At 46.8% G+C, this 19,768-nt stretch overlaps 1 protein-coding gene across 4 annotated transcripts in view; it reads right to left on the bottom strand.

Annotated features, from left to right (window-relative positions):
* LOC147012393 (delta(14)-sterol reductase TM7SF2-like) overlaps nucleotides 1-19,768 on the bottom strand; it is a 107,415-nt gene that overhangs the window by 18,404 nt on the left and 69,243 nt on the right. For all 4 annotated transcript variants that reach the window (XM_085856507.1, XM_085856505.1, XM_085856508.1 and 1 more), the window contains exons 7-8: nucleotides 16,677-16,796; nucleotides 2,701-2,869 (exon numbers count right to left, since the gene is read on the bottom strand). In XM_085856507.1, coding sequence (XP_085712633.1) covers nucleotides 2,701-2,869; nucleotides 16,677-16,796 — 289 coding nt within the window. The remainder of the gene's footprint in view (nucleotides 1-2,700; nucleotides 2,870-16,676; nucleotides 16,797-19,768) is intronic.

The raw sequence follows: 19,768 nt of genomic DNA, 5'->3' as shown, positions 1-19,768 counted from the left end.
ATATATTAGTCCACCGGGGGCTAATGTATTGTCTTTTATGGCAATAGACTAGTTTGAAAGAAATATCAACTACAATGGCATTCAGTAGAGCGCATACCTCCGCCAGGCTCAACAGTTTACGTTTCGTATCCCACTAATCGGTGGGATCTGGATCCGGACCTGAACAAAAATCGAATTGGCTTGTTCTTATTGCCAAACCAACTCTTCCACCTAGTGTTGTCATAACTCATCCACAACCTTTTGAGATTTCATAATATACCGTATATCATTTTTGGCCCCAATCTCTCATTGGTGAAGAATCACTTTTGAAATGATTGTATCCGGTTCTTCACCAAAATCTAATCAATTAATCCTCGTCACACACCCAACCTGTTCAACAAGTTTTGTCTGATCTGTCCACAACGTTTTTGATATCGTGCCCACCGATACAGACGAGGTGAAAACATAACCTCCATCCACCTTCGGTGACAAAGGTAATTATGTTTTCTCAAATGACAATACCTCGAAGTTTGTTATTATTTGTCATTGTTTTCTGCTCAAACGCATTATGATGAAACTAAAATATCAAAAATAGAAATAACCTTGGGTATCTTTAGGAGAAAGCAATGAAATGGTTTCCATCTTTAACTGCTGCATGAAACAGGATACGGAACGGATTCGGGAAGGGAACACCACCGATGAGAGAAAATGGTGGCAAATGATGTGGTCCATGCATCAACTTCGGTTCTTTTATCTCATTGTTGTCCGCCACCCCTCCGACAAGTTCGGGGACGGGGGGCCATTAAAATGAGCTCCGTCCGTCCGACCGATCATCTGTCCACGTACTTTAGTGTGTGTGATATTTCAAAAACCGTTAAACATTTCGCTTTAATTTTACACACATCTATTCCTCATACCACCCAAAAGGTGGGGGACCGAGATTGAGTATCAGTTCCTTGTTTCTCTCAAATTGATCACAGAGTGGTCAACTTGTGTGGCCTACACAATGTTTACTCAACTTGAATTGTTTGTTCTTACCAGTATTTGCATGTATGTTAATAGTCTCCTAAAATAATGAAAAACCACTGAGTGGTGAAAAGGTTATTAACCTCTGCCATCTTCGAAGATGGATGGAGGTTACTGTTTTCACCCCTTTCTGTTTGTTTGTTTGTTTGTTACTTACGAAATCTAAAGATTTGGTATTTGGCGAAATCTAAAGATTTCGTAAGTATATTGATGACTTCCGTTTCTGTTTGTTTGTTTGTTTGTAGGCACGATAACTTGAGAACGGAAGAAGCTACCAATGTCAAATTACACCACGTGATTCAGGAGGGTGATGGCTAGTGCTGATTAGATTTTGGTCAAAATCGGTCAAAGGTCAAAGTCACAGTGAGGTCAAATATTCGATTTTTGATGGTTTGGTATAGATATCTCGAGAACGGAAGAAGGTACCAATGTCAAATTACACCACGTGATTCAGCAGGGTGATGGCTTGCGCTGATTAGATTTTGGTCAAAATCGGTCAAAGGTCAAAGGTCACAGTGAGGTCAAACATCCAAATCATTCGATTTTTGATGGTTTGGTACAGAATCATCGTAGAAACTTCTGGTTTGCGTTGCTACCTTCTCTCGAGACAGCTTTTATTAGACAAGGTCAGAGGTCAAGTTGACAATTTCGTAAGTACCAGTCTATGACTGCTTGTTTGTTTATTTGTTTGTGAACAGTATTACGGAAAAACTCCTCGACGGATTTTGAAGAAACTTGGTGGGCGGGATAGGTATGGTCCAAGGATCATGCCATTAAATTTTGGACTTGTTCCCCCCCCAAAAGAAATTGTTAGAGAATTTTTTTTTTGCATTTCTTCATGTTTTAAGTGATTTCCAACCCCCCCCAAAAAAATTGTTACCCCCCCCCCCCAAAAAAAATTGTTCGAGAAATTTTTTTTTTTGCATTTCTACATGTTTTAAGTGATTTCCAATTCCCCCCCCAAAAAAGTTGTTAGAGAAAATTTTTTTGCCTTTCTACATATTTTAAGTGATTTCCAACCTCCCCCAAAAAAATTGTTCGAGAAAAAAAAATTTTTTTGCAACTTTTTTTTTCAACAAAATTTCGATTTCTTTTTTTTGCATTTCTACATGTTTTGAGTGATTTCCAACCCCCCCTCCCCCAAAAAAAAAATGTTGGAGAAAAGAACTATAACTCTGTCAGCACTGTTGACATCATATTTAATGAATAAGATATAAGGTTCACTTGAGTGACCCAGCAGTATTGGCGGCGGAGGTTTTGCACTCTCCCGAGTGCTCCCCCTCTAGTTTTATTACTCGTCAGTGTAATGGTTGGAGCATCCCCTGTGAGTCTGAGAGGTCGGTTATTTGAACCTTGGCCAAGTCGTACCAAAGACTTTAAAAAATGATATGTTCTGCTTCCTTCCTTGATGCTCAGCATTTAAAAAGTATCGAGCAAGGAAAACAACCAATACGTCGCACACCCCAACCTATGGTTGCAAGGGTCACATACCTAACCTATAGTGCTGTGGTTGCAAAAGTTTGCAACCATAGCACGAGCTTGATGGGAATAATGGCCTCCTCTTACACTGAAGCTCCACGTAAGGGAACTGGAATATTATTATTATTATTATTAAGATAGTCATCAGTGTGGAAATAGTAAGACAATTCCTCCGATGCAGTATTCCTAACATTGGATGCTCAGTAGACCACGTACTGTAGATAAGAATTGTGTAAATGGTGGCTTGGACGGTGATTCCTTGAGGATGGTGGAGCAGGAAGTAGTTTTGGATGGGGTAAGCAAACGGCACGATGGTGAAATCTCCGCAGGCTGTGATGTAGCCGAGGCCTGTGGTCATGCTCTCCCTTGTGTTCATTTCACTGGCCTGTTGTATTGAAAAAGATGATGTGGAAACTATTTTCATTTTATTGGACATTCCCTCATTTGAATATGAAATTCCAGGGATATGGAAAGTAGGAAGAATTTTTTTTTTTAATCCCACCTAATAGGGAGATTGATACAGGAATCACATAATCATGGTGGGCAGTGCCGATATAAAGTGTACACTGCTTTTCAGAATTTTCATCTTTTGTTGCCTTATTGCCTGGAATTAGATTTCATTAAATCACACTTTTCCCACCTTGATTTACACATCGTAACCCAGAACTTCCAAATGAAAAACAAATTATACAAATTTCAGAAAATGTATTAAAATATAAAACTAGAATATCTTGGTTGGATAAGTGTCCACCCCCCTGACTTAATACTTGGTGGAAGAAACTTTGACAGCAATTACAGCTGTGATTCTGTTGGTACAGGTCTCTACGAACCTTGCACACTTTGATTTGTCAATATTTGCCCATTCTTCTGCTCAAAACTGTTCAAGCTCAGTCAGTCAAGTTGGGTGGGGAGTGTTGATGGACAGCAATCTTCAAGTCGTGCCATAGATTTTCGATTGGATGTCTGACTGGGCCACTCAAGGATATTTATCTTTTTGTTCCTCAGCCACTCCAGCGAAGCTTTGGCTGTGTGGTTCGGGTCGTTGTCATGCTGAAAGGTGAACTTCCGTCCCAATTTCAGTTTTTTTGCAGAGGGCAGCAGGTTTTCTTCTTGGATTTTTTTTTCTTCTGTATTTTGCTCCATCCATTTTCCTTTATATCCTGACAAGTGCCCCAGTCCCTGCTGATGAGAAATATCCCCATAACATGATGATGCCACCACCATGCTACACAGTAGGGACGGTGTTCTTTGGGTGATGTGCCGTGTTGAGTTTTCACCAAACGTAACGTTTTGCATTTCAGCCAAAAAGTTCCAGCTTGGTTTCGTCAGATCACAAAACTTTTTGCCAAATGGCTTCAGAATCTCTGGAATGGTTTTTTTGCATACCTCAAACGGGACTCAAGGTGAGCTTTTTTTGAAGTAATGGCTTCCTTCTTGCTAAGCCATGGTACAGGCTAGATTTGTAGAGTGCTTGGGACATTGTTGTCACATACATACAGTGACCAGTCTTTGCCATAAAGGCGTGTCACTCTTTCAAAGTTGCCATTGGCCTCTTGGTGGCCTTTCTGATCAGCTTCCTCCATGCTTGGTCATCCAATTTGGATGGATGGCCTGATATAGAAACAGTCTTCGTGCTTGAAGAAATCTGATCACCATGCACATTAGAAGCACATGATGCTACAAAAGAAAGTGTCATGCTTTGGACACATCCTGCGTGCAGAAAACGAAAGTCTGGAGAAGTCAACCATGCTGGGTATGGTTTAGGGAAGAAGAGGAAAAGGCAGACCTTGTATGTGCTGGATGGATGGGGTAAAAGATGGGGTAAGCTGTCTCTGGCAGAGCTTCGGAAAGCAGTGCAGGATAGGGATGTTTGTAGAAATCTGATCATGAATGTCACCAGAAGTCGACCACGACTTTACGGAACTGGATAACTGGCTATAATAATTTTGACTTCTGATAGATGTGCAGACTGGCGGCTTAGTTGATTCACTGCCCATGTGTAAGTACGTCCAACTTTCTCCAAATTTCCCGAGTATTAAACAATGCTAACGACCCTTAGTAATTGGTTATGCATCAAATAAAGGTCACGATTGGGTCGTAAAGGTGTCAGTGGCAATATCCCAAATAACACTGAGAAATCATAAACGAGGCCCCAAGATACAATTTATAAACAATCCATTTACAGTCAACATATAATATGATCATGGCTAGTGGGATTCATCATTCATGCGTAAAGACTAATCTAAGCAACTTTGACAACTAAAGATCAGTGCTGCTAACTTAGGCCTCGCAAATTGAGAGGCTCTAATCCATTCATCTGTCGGGGACGCAGTAAGCATAGAATCCCATAAATATGTTGGGTTTCCTCCAAACTTCTCGTTTAGTAGCGACTGTTTTAAAAAGATAATCGTACGTTGGACAGAATTGACTGAATCGTTTGTGGTTGTCATAATCTTTGTGTCCGGTGGATGTGCTCTATGTAATTCCACGATGAGATATATATTGTTGTGGTTACCAAATTCGCAAACCACCATTCAGGTCCCTTAGGTGAGGTATCTCGGCAAGTATATGTGTAGTTAGGCCCAAACCCGTTGTCTAGTGGGAATACATGTCATTTATGCGTGCTGCGACTCTTCAGGATAGCCGTTTTTCTTTTACTATCTTTATTTTGGACCAACCGCCATGATTACCACCACAACCACAACATCAACCACCAACCACAACGCCGCTTCACCACAACCGCCACGACCTTCACGTCACACCTCGCAACCGTAGCATCGCCACCATTCTTGCCCCGCTGTGGGTACCGGTGTTGGACTCGTGCAGGGCGCGCGTCGAACAGCGTGTACAAAATCACGGATTTTGTGCTTCAAAAACGGATCAAAAACGACACACGCCCACTTTTTGCCGTCCAATCGGTGAGCGAGGGGCGATTTGGCCCCGCCTCCAGGACGATCGATATATGCAAATTTGTGGATCAAAAAGCCTTCACGCCCACTTTTTCTCGGGCCAATGGGGAGCGAGGTGAAAGGTCAAAGGGAGGGGGTCAAAGGCGAAGCTACGGGCAGATAAAAGGACCGTGTTCGTCAGTCCAGCAGAGTCGTGAGGGAGTGGAGAGTCGGAGAGTCCAGAGGCGGAGAGTGGAGAGTGGAGAGTCGGAGAGTCCAGAGTGGAGAGTCGAGAGTGGGGAGTCGGAGAGTCCAGAGTGGAGAGTCGAGAGTGGGGAGTCGGAGAGTCCAGAGGCGGAGAGTAGGAGAGTCGGAAGCAGAGGGTCAAGACTTCGCGGGCGGTGGAGCTGCTCGTCGTGTGCGTTGGAGTCGGAACGGAGGGGACGAGCTGTGGAAAGGCGGCGACACCAGACGAGGGGGTGCTCGCGTCGTGCAGGGAGCTGCACCCGAGGGAGGCCGACAGCGCGACCTGGCCGAGGTGGAGACGCACACCAGGGATAATAAAGATCCTCTATACCCCGAGCATCAGCAACCCCCTCCTGTTTCCCCCCGCGCTGAGATAGTGCGACCAAGGGGGCCCCTTTCCCACCCCCTACCAGACACCCTCCGCGAGGCCCGCGGGGTTGGGGCGCCATCGCCGCTCCGCGTCTCATCACCAGACGGGTAGGCGCGACCCGGTCTCGGCCTCAGGCCCGCCTCATCCTTGAGGGTATTTCTTTTCCTTGGTTTTGGGTATGTGTTGTCGGCGCCGTCTGTGAAGTAGAATTGTATAAGTGTTGCCGTGTGCTCGGTAGTCGGTATTAGCTCTGCATTGTGTTTTCGCTTTTGCTTTTTGTGTAAATTAAATTGTGTTTTTCTTTTCTGTGTGCTTTTGGTGGAATTGTATATGTGTGCTTCCCGTGTGCCGCGAATAAATGTGCTTTATTATTGAACTGTTCTCCCGCTTCGCTTCGTCATTTCTCCCATTGAATCCCCATCTTGCTTCACGTAAAGGGTTGGTAGTGGGCTGAATACGCCCGATAATTAATCGAACCGTCGAGGTCGACGATAACACCGCTCGGTTATTCTGATAGTACGGAACGGGTCGCTTAAGTGGCCCGTGTCCGAAGTCGACCTGCGGCGAGGTGCGATCGCCCGGTCTATCCTCCGCGTGGGTACTTAGGTAGGTCGAATTCGGCGAGCAACCCTATCCCACGCGGGGGCTGATTGGCTCGATCGCGGTGAGACCGAAAGGTCCACCCGTGACTGGTTCCCGGCGTTAGTCCGAGAGGGTCACGACTGGATTGTCCGTCCGGTGGGCGACGTGCCGCGATTCGAGTTACGTGGCCGTCAGCACGCCGGCGGGCGCGAAAACCGCAACACTGGTGTCAGGTCGTGCGATACAAATTCATCGCCCTCCTCGCGGCACTGGTATTGGAGAACAGGAAAACGGGCTCTCCTGTCTCCAGCGAAATTCACGGGAATCGGTCCAGGGGTGAGAGAAGCGACCCCCGATTCCCTCCAAATTACGAGCGAGCGAAATTAACCCTTTAAGAGAAGCAAGATGGCGTCTCAAGGCGAGCGGGAGCCGGGGGTATTAGAAATGTATATGTGTAGTAATGTGGAATCCATGGTCCAGGATGGAATCCCCGAGCAGGAAATGTTGATTGTGCAGGAACACGGACTCGCCCAACTGAACCCAGGGCCCGAGGTGGGTGCGGCAGCGGCCGCGGTGTATGACACCTCCCCCCCCCTCTCCACCAAGACCCTTCCCCAACCCCTGCCGAAACGGCTCACTCAAGCGCACCCGACGTGGCCCAGCTATGCGCCATGCTGGCGGCAATGACAAATGAAATAAAAAACGAAATGAAAGACATGAACAAGCAAATGAATGAAGTGAAAACGACGATGGATGCGAATACACAACAAATAAACGAAAAGATGGATACAAATACAAACGAAATGAAAGGCATGAACGAAAAGATGGATACAAATACAAACGAAATGAAAGGCATGAACGAAAAGATGGATACAAATACAAATGAAATGAAAAACGAAATGAACAAGCAAATAAACGGAATGGAAGCAAATGAAAAAAGAAATGAAAGAACTACGGGGTGAGACGCAGAACATGGGCCGATGCCTGCAGGCGGGCATGAAGGCCGTGACCAGGGAGCTGGGAATGGCGACTCCACGTGTGGGAGCAAACGAGCTGGAAGGGGGTGCAACGGCTGACAGGCCCGCGGTGGAGGCGGGTGAAAAAATAATTCGGGGGGCGTGTTCGGCGAGGGTCGTGACAGAGGAATCGACGGTGACCAAAAGGGAAAAATTAAATGGGGAGACCAAAACGTGTGAGACGAGACACGAGGTGACGACAAAGGAAATAATAATAGTTGAGACACGGGAGATAGAGGGTGAATTGGACGGGGTAACTGACGCACACACACACACGGAGGTAGTGGAGGATAATGGGGTTGAGCTCGCGGAGCGTGTAGAGACCCAGTGCGAGCACCTGGATGGCCTCCTCCAGGAACGAGGGGAGGGAGTCTGCCCCCTTGAGGCGAGTCACGACCAGGTGAGTTCGGTCGTGCTTTGCGAGGTTGAGGGGAGGAGTGCTGTGGACGGGTGCACGGAGAGCTTGGGGGGTATAGAGGCCCCGGAGACCCTTGTGGGGACACAAATCCCCAGTGTGGTTGTCCCTGTGTGTGTGGTGCAAGGTGTGAGTGCGTCCCCGTGTGTGAGTGGTGTGGTGGCGATGGTGCCGGAGTGCGTGCTTCCCAGCACGCCGTGTGTGGATGAGGCACCGCGGGTTAGTGCCCCCGCGTGTGTGGATGAAACGGCCAGTGTGAGTGAGGCACCGCGGGTTAGTGCCCCCGCGTGTGTGGGTGAGGCACCGTGTGTGGAAGAGACCGCGTGTGTGAGTGTCGCCGTGTGTATGAGTGAGGTACCGCGGGTGAGTGCCCCCGCGTGTGTGGATGAGGCACGGAGTGCGAGTGAGGCACCGCGGGTGAGTGCCCCCGCACGCGTGAGTGAACGGCTGTGTGCAAGGTCGCTGTGTGCAAGGGAGACCGTGTGTGTGAGAGAGCGGTATGTGAGGGAGATGTCGGTTGGCATGCGGGAGCACGCAGCCGCGTCTCCCGGTGTGAATGTGATGGAGTGGACTGTGTGCGTCGTAACACGCAGGTATGCGTGTGTGGAATGGACACGGAGACGGCGACATGGGAGAAACGAAAGCCGAGTAGCGGCTGTAGTTGTTTCGGGGACCGTGCCGGGTTCACCCAGCAGTGAGCACGCGGTCCGTGCTGTGCAACGCACGAGACCACCACGTGCTCGCTTGCGAGAGTGAAGTCCCGGTCCGGAAACGCACGCGGTGGATTTGCCGATCCCGCGGACGGACAAAGTTTAGGCAGGTAAATGGATTTGGACCGGACGGGTTCTCCACGCGATCGTGTGTGTTAAGCTCCAACGGGCAAAGCACATGTGTTCGCGTGGGGAACCCCTCGAGACGTGGGGCTTGTGTTTTTTTTATGCGCACGGTGACGTCATGGCTGCACGTGTGGTTGGAATCCGGCAGGAGGGGTATCCCTGCCGGATGGTAACGTCCAAGGAGGACGAGGAACACGTGCAGCTGCATGACGTCACGGGCAGTTGCAAAGTGCGCGAGCTCTGAGTTGCCGCGCAGGTGCTGCGCATGAAAAAAAAAGAAAAAAAAAGCAAGCTTCACTTTCGGGTGCACAGGATTCCTGGGCAAGGGGTGGAAGACCCCCTTACCTGGGCACAGGATGGAAACTAGTTAGGGGGAAGGGTTAGCTTAGTTAGACCGACTTCATGGGGCAGGGGTAAGTCCTCATGGAGTCCGTGGAATGGATTAGGTAGAGGGATTGTAGCCAGATTTAGGTTGGGAAATAAAATGAATTTTTGGGTTAGGAGACAGTGACAGACTTGTGAGTGTGTAGAGTTGACGTAGTTTAGCTACGTAGTGTTAAAAGGAACGTGCTGTAGTTTAAGGGACGACGTGGGAGCACGAGTTAGTTAGGGGGTGCAGATAGAAGGATGGCAGAGTTCAGTGGTGTGTGTGTTGAAGAGTTGAAGAGTTGAGAGGTGAGTACATGATGAGTGAGTGAGGCCAGCGGGTCTGTGTGTGTGGAGCGAATGGGGAATGCATGGTGCGATGAGTGATTGGGGGGAGGAGTGACTCCCGCCCAAGGGACCCCGGGGTCAGTGTAGAGTGAGTTAGCTGGGTTAGTCAAATTGAAAAATGGAGGTCGTTTTGTTGTTGGAGGGAAAGTAGGCTCGAGACCCATTTGGAGGGGTGCAGGAGCCCTGTTGACGGGCTTGGGAGCGTGGCTGCGAAAGGTGAGTATCGCTGAGTGGGTACCCCGGGCACCAGGCTAGTCGGCCGCGGTAGGCCATGGGCCCATGGGGGGCCGGGATAGAGTAGTGGGCACGGGTGCGCCTGCTGGTGCGGGGGCCCGGGGCGCCATTAGCCGCGTGGGCAGTGTTGTGGGCACGGGTGACCCTCGGAAAGGGGCCCGGGAGGCCAGCCTGCCACGTGTGCGTTTCAGGGGAGGTGCCATGGGGGGCACTCCCCGGTGTTAGGGAGCTGGTAGGCTCGGAGGCAGTGTCGTGCCCGGGGGTGCCATAGCGGGAGAATCGGCAGAGGGTCGTGCCTGCCAAAGGGAGCCACGTGTCCCAGCCAGGAGACCGTGTGAGGGCACGGAGAGAAAATTGGGGGGCGAGGCCCGAAATTGTGAGGACACCAACACAGGCGACGGGAATCTGGGTTGTTAGAACCAATAGTTTAAGCGAGAGGCGCTTGTTGAAAGCCCCGGGGTAGTTTAACAGTTAAATGGTTAGGGTAGATTAGGAGATGTACCCCTCCGCACCATCCATCCCCTCGCTCTCGTTGTGGGCCGCTGGACCCACTTGGGTTAGATCGCCGAACTCTGGGGAGGCCATTCTGAGGCTTCGTTGGGCCTCGACACAGGACGTTAGCTCTCCCTTATTCCCCTCCGGGAAGGGAACGTAGGGGTTGGGAGTAGGCTAGGTGACAGGATAGGTTAGCCGAACAAAGACGATAATGGGGGTTAGGGGACGATTTATAGTGGGGAAGTAAAAATAAAAACAACAAAAAAATAAGTGGGGGCTAAATTGGTTTTTCACAAATTAAGGGAGTGGGTATGTACAGTGACAGGCAAAGGCGATAGGTTGGGAGGGAGACAGGTAGGTAGGTCCGAGCCCGCCTTCCAAGTGGCCAGCACCACCGCACTCCCTCCACCAACCTCCACTGAACGGCAAAGGCTGGCCAGCTTCATCGGCTGGCCGTGTTTTGCTGCAAGGCAGAGGCCGGCTAACTTCATCGGCAGCTGTTGTGTTGCTGCAAGGCCTGTGCCGGCCGGATCATCTGCAGCTGCTTCGCTGCAAGGCCTGTGCCGGCTGGATCGTCTGCCGGCTGGCTGTTTTTCTGCAAGGCCTGTGCCGGCCAGTTCATCTGCTGGCTGTTTTTCTTCAAGGTCTGTGCCGGCCAGTTCATCTGCCGGCTGTGTTTGCCTGCAGCGGCCTTCTTCTGCGGGCTGTGTTTGCCTGCTGCCTTTGCCATGCCATGCCCACTGCCCACGTTCACCAGCCCCGTTCAACTTTTGCTTTGCCCCCCCCCCCCTGTTCGTTTCCATGTGCGCCAGGATCAGAAAGCAACAGTTTGCAAGCTGCAAGAACTGCCCTGTTGGCAGCTACAACACGGGCCTGCAGTGGCGGCCCGTGCACCGTGTTTGCGTCCATCCATTCATCCATCCATTCATCCATCCATTCATCCATCCATTCGTTGTGTTCATTGCGTGTGCCACTTGAGCTGGCACGGAGACTGCGTTTGTGCAGCCCAAGCACCGTTGTGGTTCACTGAGTTCAGTTCAAAAGGGAAGGCCTTGGACTGCGTGTGAGCAGCCAGCCACGTTCCCTGTCACCTGCATTGTTTGAGCCAGAGACTGCATGTGGGCAGCCTGGCTCCCTGTTAACTGCTTTTCTTTTGCAGAGTTCAATGATCCTGGGCCATGGTTTAGTGTAAAATTTGTAAGTTAAGGTTAAGATATACTGTAAATATGAGTGCGCCCCCGGCATGTATGTCTTAGCGCCGGCAATTTTATTTAAGTCGTCCGTGTGAGTGAGTTTGTTTAGATAGTTACGCAGCCCTCAGGTTATTTATTTTGGGGACACGAATACCATGAATGTCGCACTCAGGGATCCGTAGGTAAAATGTACTAGGGGAAAACTACACATGATGGCACACGAAAATTTGACGACTCGGGACGAGTCTGTAAAAAGGGGAGGGGGTAGTGTTGTGGTTACCAAATTCGCAAACCACCATTCAGGTCCCTTAGGTGAGGTATCTCGGCAAGTATATGTGTAGTTAGTCCCAAACCCGTTGTCTAGTGGGAATACATGTCATTTATGCGTGCTGCGACTCTTCAGGATAGCCGTTTTTCTTTTACTATCTTTATTTTGGACCAACCGCCATGATTACCACCACAACCACAACATCAACCACCAACCACAACGCCGCTTCACCACAACCGCCACGACCTTCACGTCACACCTCGCAACCGTAGCATCGCCACCGTTCTTGCCCCGCTGTGGGTACCGGTGTTGGACTTGTGCAGGGCGCGCGTCGAACAGCGTGTACAAAATCACGGATTTTGTGCTTCAAAAACGGATCAAAAACGACACACGCCCACTTTTTGCCGTCCAATCGGTGAGCGAGGGGCGATTTGGCCCCGCCTCCAGGACGATCGATATATGCAAATTTGTGGATCAAAAAGCCTTCACGCCCACTTTTTCTCGGGCCAATGGGGAGCGAGGTGAAAGGTCAAAGGGAGGGGGTCAAAGGCGAAGCTACGGGCAGATAAAAGGACCGTGTTCGTCAGTCCAGCAGAGTCGAGAGGGAGTGGAGAGTCGGAGAGTCCAGAGGCGGAGAGTGGAGAGTCGGAGAGTCCAGAGTGGAGAGTCGAGAGTGGGGAGTCGGAGAGTCCAGAGTGGAGAGTCGAGAGTGGGGAGTCGGAGAGTCCAGAGGCGGAGAGTAGGAGAGTCGGAAGCAGAGGGTCAAGACTTCGCGGGCGGTGGAGCTGCTCGTCGTGTGCGTTGGAGTCGGAACGGAGGGGACGAGCTGTGGAAAGGTGGCGACACCAGACGAGGGGGTGCTCGCGTCGTGCAGGGAGCTGCACCCGAGGGAGGCCGACAGCGCGACCTGGCCGAGGTGGAGACGCACACCAGGGATAATAAAGATCCTCTATACCCCGAGCATCAGCAACCCCCTCCTGTTTCCCCCCGCGCTGAGATAGTGCGACCAAGGGGGCCCCTTTCCCACCCCCTACCAGACACCCTCCGCGAGGCCCGCGGGGTTGGGGCGCCATCGCCGCTCCGCGTCTCATCACCAGACGGGTAGGCGCGACCCGGTCTCGGCCTCAGGCCCGCCTCATCCTTGAGGGTATTTCTTTTCCTTGGTTTTGGGTATGTGTTGTCGGCGCCGTCTGTGAAGTAGAATTGTATAAGTGTTGCCGTGTGCTCGGTAGTCGGTATTAGCTCTGCATTGTGTTTTCGCTTTTGCTTTTTGTGTAAATTGAATTGTGTTTTTCTTTTCTGTGTGCTTTTGGTGGAATTGAATATGTGTGCTTCCCGTGTGCCGCGAATAAATGTGCTTTATTATTGAACTGTTCTCCCGCTTCGCTTCGTCATTTCTCCCATTGAATCCCCATCTTGCTTCACGTAAAGGGTTGGTAGTGGGCTGAATACGCCCGATAATTAATCGAACCGTCGAGGTCGACGATAACACCGCTCGGTTATTCTGATAGTACGGAACGGGTCGCTTAAGTGGCCCGTGTCCGAAGTCGACCTGCGGCGAGGTGCGATCGCCCGGTCTACCCTCCGCGTGGGTACTTAGGTAGGTCGGGTCGGCGAGCAACCCTATCCCACGCGGGGGCTGATTGGCTCGATCGCGGTGAGACCGAAAGGTCCACCCGTGACTGGTTCCCGGCGTTAGTCCGAGAGGGTCATGACTGGATTGTCCGTCCGGTGGGCGACGTGCCGCGATTCGAGTTACGTGGCCGTCAGCACGCCGGCGGGCGCGAAAACCGCAACAATATATATATATATATATATATATATATATATATATATATATATATATATATATATATACACCTTAACATGGAGTTCTTCCAAGGCAGGTCTTCTTGGGGGCTCCCTGCTGACGATCTCAAAGTTAAGTTTCCGGTCGTTATCTGTCCCGTTTTAACTGTGTATTTTCTCACCTCCATGTTACTGTGTGTTCCTAGTTCGGTTTTGTTTCAAAAATCGTGTTATTTTGTGAGATTTGTTAGACCCCCCCATATACCCCCGTCATATAAAATGTCTCGTGGTTAGACAGACAGACAGACAGACACCAAATTGTATATTTTATTATTATTACGAGGATGTTGGTAAATAAACACCGTTATTACATTTTTCTGTTCAATACGAGAACACTGAAAATGTATAACAAAAAGGACATGGGCAGAATCTGCAAGAGGCAAATTTGATTGGTCGACATGATGTAAAATGTTGCAATGTTTTTCCAAGTACATAGTACAGTACACTACTGTTAAACGAGAGTTTTTTGAAAGTGCCAAGATGGCGATTTGTGTTTTACAGTGTTTAAGTATCAAATCAATTGAAATAAAAGAAATATTTTAAAGGTTGTAGAAAAACAATTTTTTTTGTGAGTTTATCACCGTTGATGCAGCGTCCTTTACATCACCCTATCTAACACGTGACATGAGTTTTTCGTGCCTGTTGTTTGTGTCCTTTATGGCATCCTTAAAAATAGTAAGTTTCCTGTTTGGAATGAATTTCAATTTTGTTTGATGGCCAGGCGTAGGGAGTAAAAATATTATCTCACCTCTCTGCGGATGCATGATCGAGATGAATTTGAAGACGAATTACTAATCAACTGCAGGCTTGTTTTCCGATGAATGTTCAAAATATAACAATCGCTTGAAATTAAGTTGTTCCTCCATAGACATCGAAAGTGAACCCATTGCTTCACCCCACTTTTCACTTCACCTGTACGGGGTAATTATTATTATTAGCCCACCTGGACTTTAATGTGTTGAGCTTATGCGATCGAAAAGTGTCTGCAGGTGAGTGAGTGAAGTCCGTAAACACTTCAGTCATTATTGCTTGAACCAAACATGATTTTGTTTTTGTATATCTTGTCGAGGCTCGAATGAGAGCTAACACACGACGCACATCAAGGGGGGCATGAGACGAGGGGTGGGAGTGGGAAGGACAAAACAGTGGGGAACAGAGACATCAGGAGATCTATGGAATGGAGAGGGATGGGGTGGGGAACATGGGGAATACAAGATGGACACTACAGGGACTTTTAGGAAGGAAAGCAGGGAATTTGAAAGAGGTGGGTTTGGGGTGGATTAACAGAGGTAGAAAAGATCGAGGATTTGGATGGGGGACGATAAGAGGTGGTGGTGAACAGCCATTTTGAAGGAATGGAGGGAAGAATGGGATTGAACAGAGTGAGGGAGTTTATTCCAAAGGCAGGAAAAAAGAGGAATGAAAGAGTGAAGGTGAACAGCGATTCGTGATTTTGGTAGTTTTACCAGAAGGGGGTTGTTGGCGGACCTTGAGCGCCCTGGGGAAATATGGTGGGGGACAAATCGCAGATGGGGGTGGGGGGCAGACCGGAGAGGAGACGGTAGAAGACAGAAAGACCACCAACCTGCCTGTGGTGAGAAAGTGAGAGGTCCAAAGACAGCCTCATCGCGGGAGATACCAATGATCCGAAATGCTTTGGTTTCCGCTGCGTGAAGCCGAGAAAGGTGAGAAGCAGGAGCATCAGCCTGGAGTGGAGAACAGTACTCCATCAGGCTGTGGACGAAAGCTTTGTATGTGGTCAGGAGCTCAGGTGGGCCGAGGAAGGACTTTGCACGACGGAGGATTCCCATACAGCGACTGGCTTTGGAGGCCAGGTTGGAAATGTGGCTTTCCCAGGAGAGATCATGGCAGATAGTGAGACCCAGAAGCTTGAATGAAAGGACTTCTTCCAGCGGATTGTTGAGAAAGTGGATGGGGGGTTTTTTTCCAAATGGTCTTTTCGGAGAGACATCGTGAGAGTGTGAGATTTGTCAGGAAGATTTTGATGAAACTTGGCCACAGGCTTCATATCTGATGCCTAACAGAGGTGTATTGATTGAATCAAAATCTACACTCATTAAAGGGGTCTATGGGAGGGGGGGGTCTCCATTGGACACAGGGTGTTTGACTTACCAAAATAGGTATTTTGTCTTCTCCAAACCTACACACACGATTTCGATGAAACTTGACCACAACCTTCATCATCCATGATGTACCAAAATTTGTTCACGGCATTAAAAAAAAACAATCGGGGTTTAAGGATGTCTTCATGGGGTTTGAGTGACTGTTGCTCCTGATCCAGGTGAGCTTCAGGATGCACAGTCTTATTTTTCCAAGTTTCATCTTCCTTCTGAGACGTATGTTTTTTTTACGATAAAAGCATAATAATATTCCATGGAATATACTTTGATTATAAATATTTTTTTTTAACCTTGGTTCAGAGGTTGGAGTGAATTAGTTGCATCTTGCATTATTTAAATGATCTAGAGCAGAAGGCCATCTTTATTTCCAGTAAATGTTTCCAAACACCGTAATTAAGTCGATTATCACGTCTAAGGATAACATGAATAAATTTGGGGTTTTGCCACATTTTTTGCCAAAAAAAACAAACATGTTAGAATGAATTTAAATTAAATGTTAAAATTTAATTTAAATATATATATATATATATTTTAATGTTAAAATATAAAAATTAAAAAAAAAACACTGGTCCGTGGACTTAGCTGGTGGTTGCGGTCGTTTTGACATGACACGCGGAACTTGAATCAGGCTCCTGTACTGGTCCCGCAGGATTTACAATAAATGTGAAAATGACAAGATTTATTGGGAGTGCAAAACCTCCAGTGTTGGAATGGGATAAACTGTGGTATTTCAGGGTGCATTGGATCGTGGGGCACATTGGGACATCCCCTCTATCAGCTATTCTTGAGCAATGACTAAGTGCCAAGACATTGATTCTTAATATCTTTGGTGAAGAAGAGCTACACCCCAGTTTTCCCCAGATAACAGTTCGACAAGATTATTCTTCATCACACAATTGAAGAGGTAGTACTTGTGGTGCAGACAAACAAACGCATTGCTGCTGACCTCAGTCCACATCATGTCAAAGATGTAGAGTATTTGGAAGATTGCAACAAGGAAGAAGGGCAGTGGTGGTGTACCCCAGCGAGTGAATGCAACAGCAAGCAGACAGATGTTCAGGGGTACCTGTCAGAAAAACCATTTCACACCTTTACATTTGTGATGTACACTTTCAATACAACTTCAGGGGTCATAATGTACTTACAGATGGTTTAACAAGACTGATATCTGAAATTGCATTCATATTTATTTAATAATTAAACAACAATTATTTCGTGTATATAAATGTTAATGATACAAGCACAAAATGATAAGAACGAAGATGAAGATAAATCTTCAAAATACGTAAAAGATAAATGAAAACCAGTAAACACAAAACAAATGTTACAATGATAACTGTGAAAGTGTAGCGTCTTATTACAATGTCTAAATCAAGAATTTGATGGTAAACGATAGAAGAGTAAACAGTGGAAAATGTCTTCATGAAGAATTGATACAAAATAAATTGACATAGGATCAAATGCTAATACAAGTAAATATCAATGGCAAACTGATAAATAAACAACAATAAAAGAGTTCATAGAACACCTTACCCCATGCAGGTTTGAGATAAATATAATAATAATAATTCTAATTTTTATTATCTATCTATAATTCCAGCTGTGTGTGTGTGTGTGTGTGTGTGTGTGTGTGTGTGTGTGTGTGTGTGTGTGTGTGTGACCACTGTTTCTCGACAACCGCTTGTCCGATCTAATTGAAACTTGCCAGGTATATTGCTGGGACCTGAGGATGTGCCTTTTCAAGGTTTGATATTAATCGGACAAGTGGTTCCCGAGTTATGGCCATTTATTTACCAAACCAATGACAAGACACGTTGTTGCGTGGGCGTGGCCGATGGGGAAGGGAAGCTCAGCCGCGTTCCCCATTACGGGTTACAACGTACGGACTTCCGGGTTGTGATGACTTCGTGTATTCTAATAACTTCTCGATTTCTTATGCGCATTTATAGATAAACACAATGGCCCAAGTTATGATCGTTTTCATATTAGACGGTGCATAAATTTCGGTAACATCAGAGTGCTGGTATGCTCCGAACCAGGAAGTAAATTTTTTTTCTCTCCCTTCTCTTCTCTTTTTGTTTTTCCTTGCCACGACATTGCGAAAAGGTAAAATACGTTGGCGCTAATTGAATATTTGGGTATTAAAACTAAATTGCGAATAATATGCCAACTTCCGGGCCACACACATACGGGCACGTGAGAGCGAAGAAACGGCCTGTGTGGTTGTTGTTTGTTGCTCGTGGTTTGAATATTTAGTTATTTATTAATTATTTTATTTTTTACGGGCACGTACTAGTTATTATAATGAGAAGAAAAACAGAATACAACAAGAACATGGACGGCGTCTCCAAGCGGCAACTTTGATTTGTCGTGATGACGTAAAATGCTGTAACCGATATTGTCATCATCCCAGGCAGGATGACATGGCTCCTGCAGGCCCTCGATGTGTCCATCAGCAAGCCGTTCAAGGATGAGCTACATTGCTACTGGTTGAGCTACGTTAGTTATTTCATAGGTCACTTGGTTTGTCAGCTTCTGTACATTGCAACTGGTTTATACACTGGAAAATACAGTATTTATATATTTAACTTCACTCCAATATGGCTGCCAAACCATGTGACCTACGTCAAAAAAGGTAAGGAACTTTTTGTTCGGCACGGATATACAGTCATACCTGTAAATTTTCACCTCAACTTGTTCAGCCATTTTGGAGAAAAATATTTTTAAAGGTTTTTTTTTTTAAAGCAATATGGCTGCCGAACCACGTGACCTATTGCATAATATTTTTTTTCTTCTCGGAGTTGTTGCGTCGATGATGCTCAAGAAATTTCAAATTTTTCAGACGCAGCGTTCTATGTGTTGAATTTTCACCAGGACACCACTTCACCAATGATGTCATGAAAAATCCTCTTTATTCCCCAAGGAGAGTACTTGCCATGTGCCAAGTTTCAATTTTTTTTCCATGGTGCAGTTTCGGAGATACAGAAGTCCAAAGTTTTTCGGTTTTTTTCCCAGCATGGCTGCTACACCATGTGACCTATGACATTATAATTATCATAAACAAAATTCTGCAAGAATAGTTGCACCGATTGTGAATATTTTGTCTCAATCTGACAAGCGGGTGTAGAGAAAATAAATTTATAAACAAGAAATATTTAGAAATAGATAATAAATTTATAAATAAGAAAACATAATAAAAAAACACAAGAAAAACAATAGGTTACCCAGCCTGAAAGGTGTGGTACCCTCATAATAATATATAAATAAAACTAGAAGGGCACTCTTCGACATCACCAGATATGCATCCTTCCACATTATGACATCATAATACATACTTGTACCAAGTTTGATTTTAATCCCTGAACCAAGATTCAAAATATTAAATAATTCTGGCTGCCAGACCATGCATCCGATCAGGTTGAAATTTAAAATATATTTTCCCCATCACTACAACATTATAATTGTGAAGTTTCATATCAACTGATGAAGTGGTTCAAGAGAGATTTTCATTCAATCCAATATGGCTGCCAGACCATTTTATCTATCAATTGTTCCTGAACACCCTGGTATTCCCTCGGCTTGGGGAACATGTAGATGAAGTTTTTTTTTTTTTCATCTTTTTCTTGGGTTTCATGGATAACACAAGGAAATGCAAGGAAATTAGAAACAGGTGGAAGCCATTCAGCCCACCATGCCTGTACCACATCAACGCCACACCAATTTATCAACACTCGATGAAAAATAAGAAAATGCAAAATGTTTTTTTTAAAAAAAAGTGTTTTTGTTTTTTAACATCTTCCATTTGCACTTGCTTTGGACATTTTTTTGCTCGGTGAGTTTGGTATACCTTCTCTGGTTTACTGTCTTCGTGTTTGCATACAAATTGGATTCCATAGTCTGTTGGACTTTTCACTTACTCAACCAGTCTGTCAGATGTCATTATGTGCACTTGGTTGAGCTCCATCAGGCCACTACCTTCTCCTCATCTCGGCAGGTACATTCTCGGGATGCACTAATTTTTGTAGAACATTGTGTGGA

The sequence above is a fragment of the Eptatretus burgeri genome, chromosome 15, assembly GCF_056783735.1.
Source record: "Eptatretus burgeri isolate ZD-2024b chromosome 15, Ebu_testis_v1, whole genome shotgun sequence".
Classification (NCBI taxonomy): Eukaryota; Metazoa; Chordata; class Myxini; order Myxiniformes; family Myxinidae; genus Eptatretus; species Eptatretus burgeri.
Note: the sequence above shows the minus strand (reverse complement) of the source record. Positions and strands in the feature narration are given on the sequence as shown.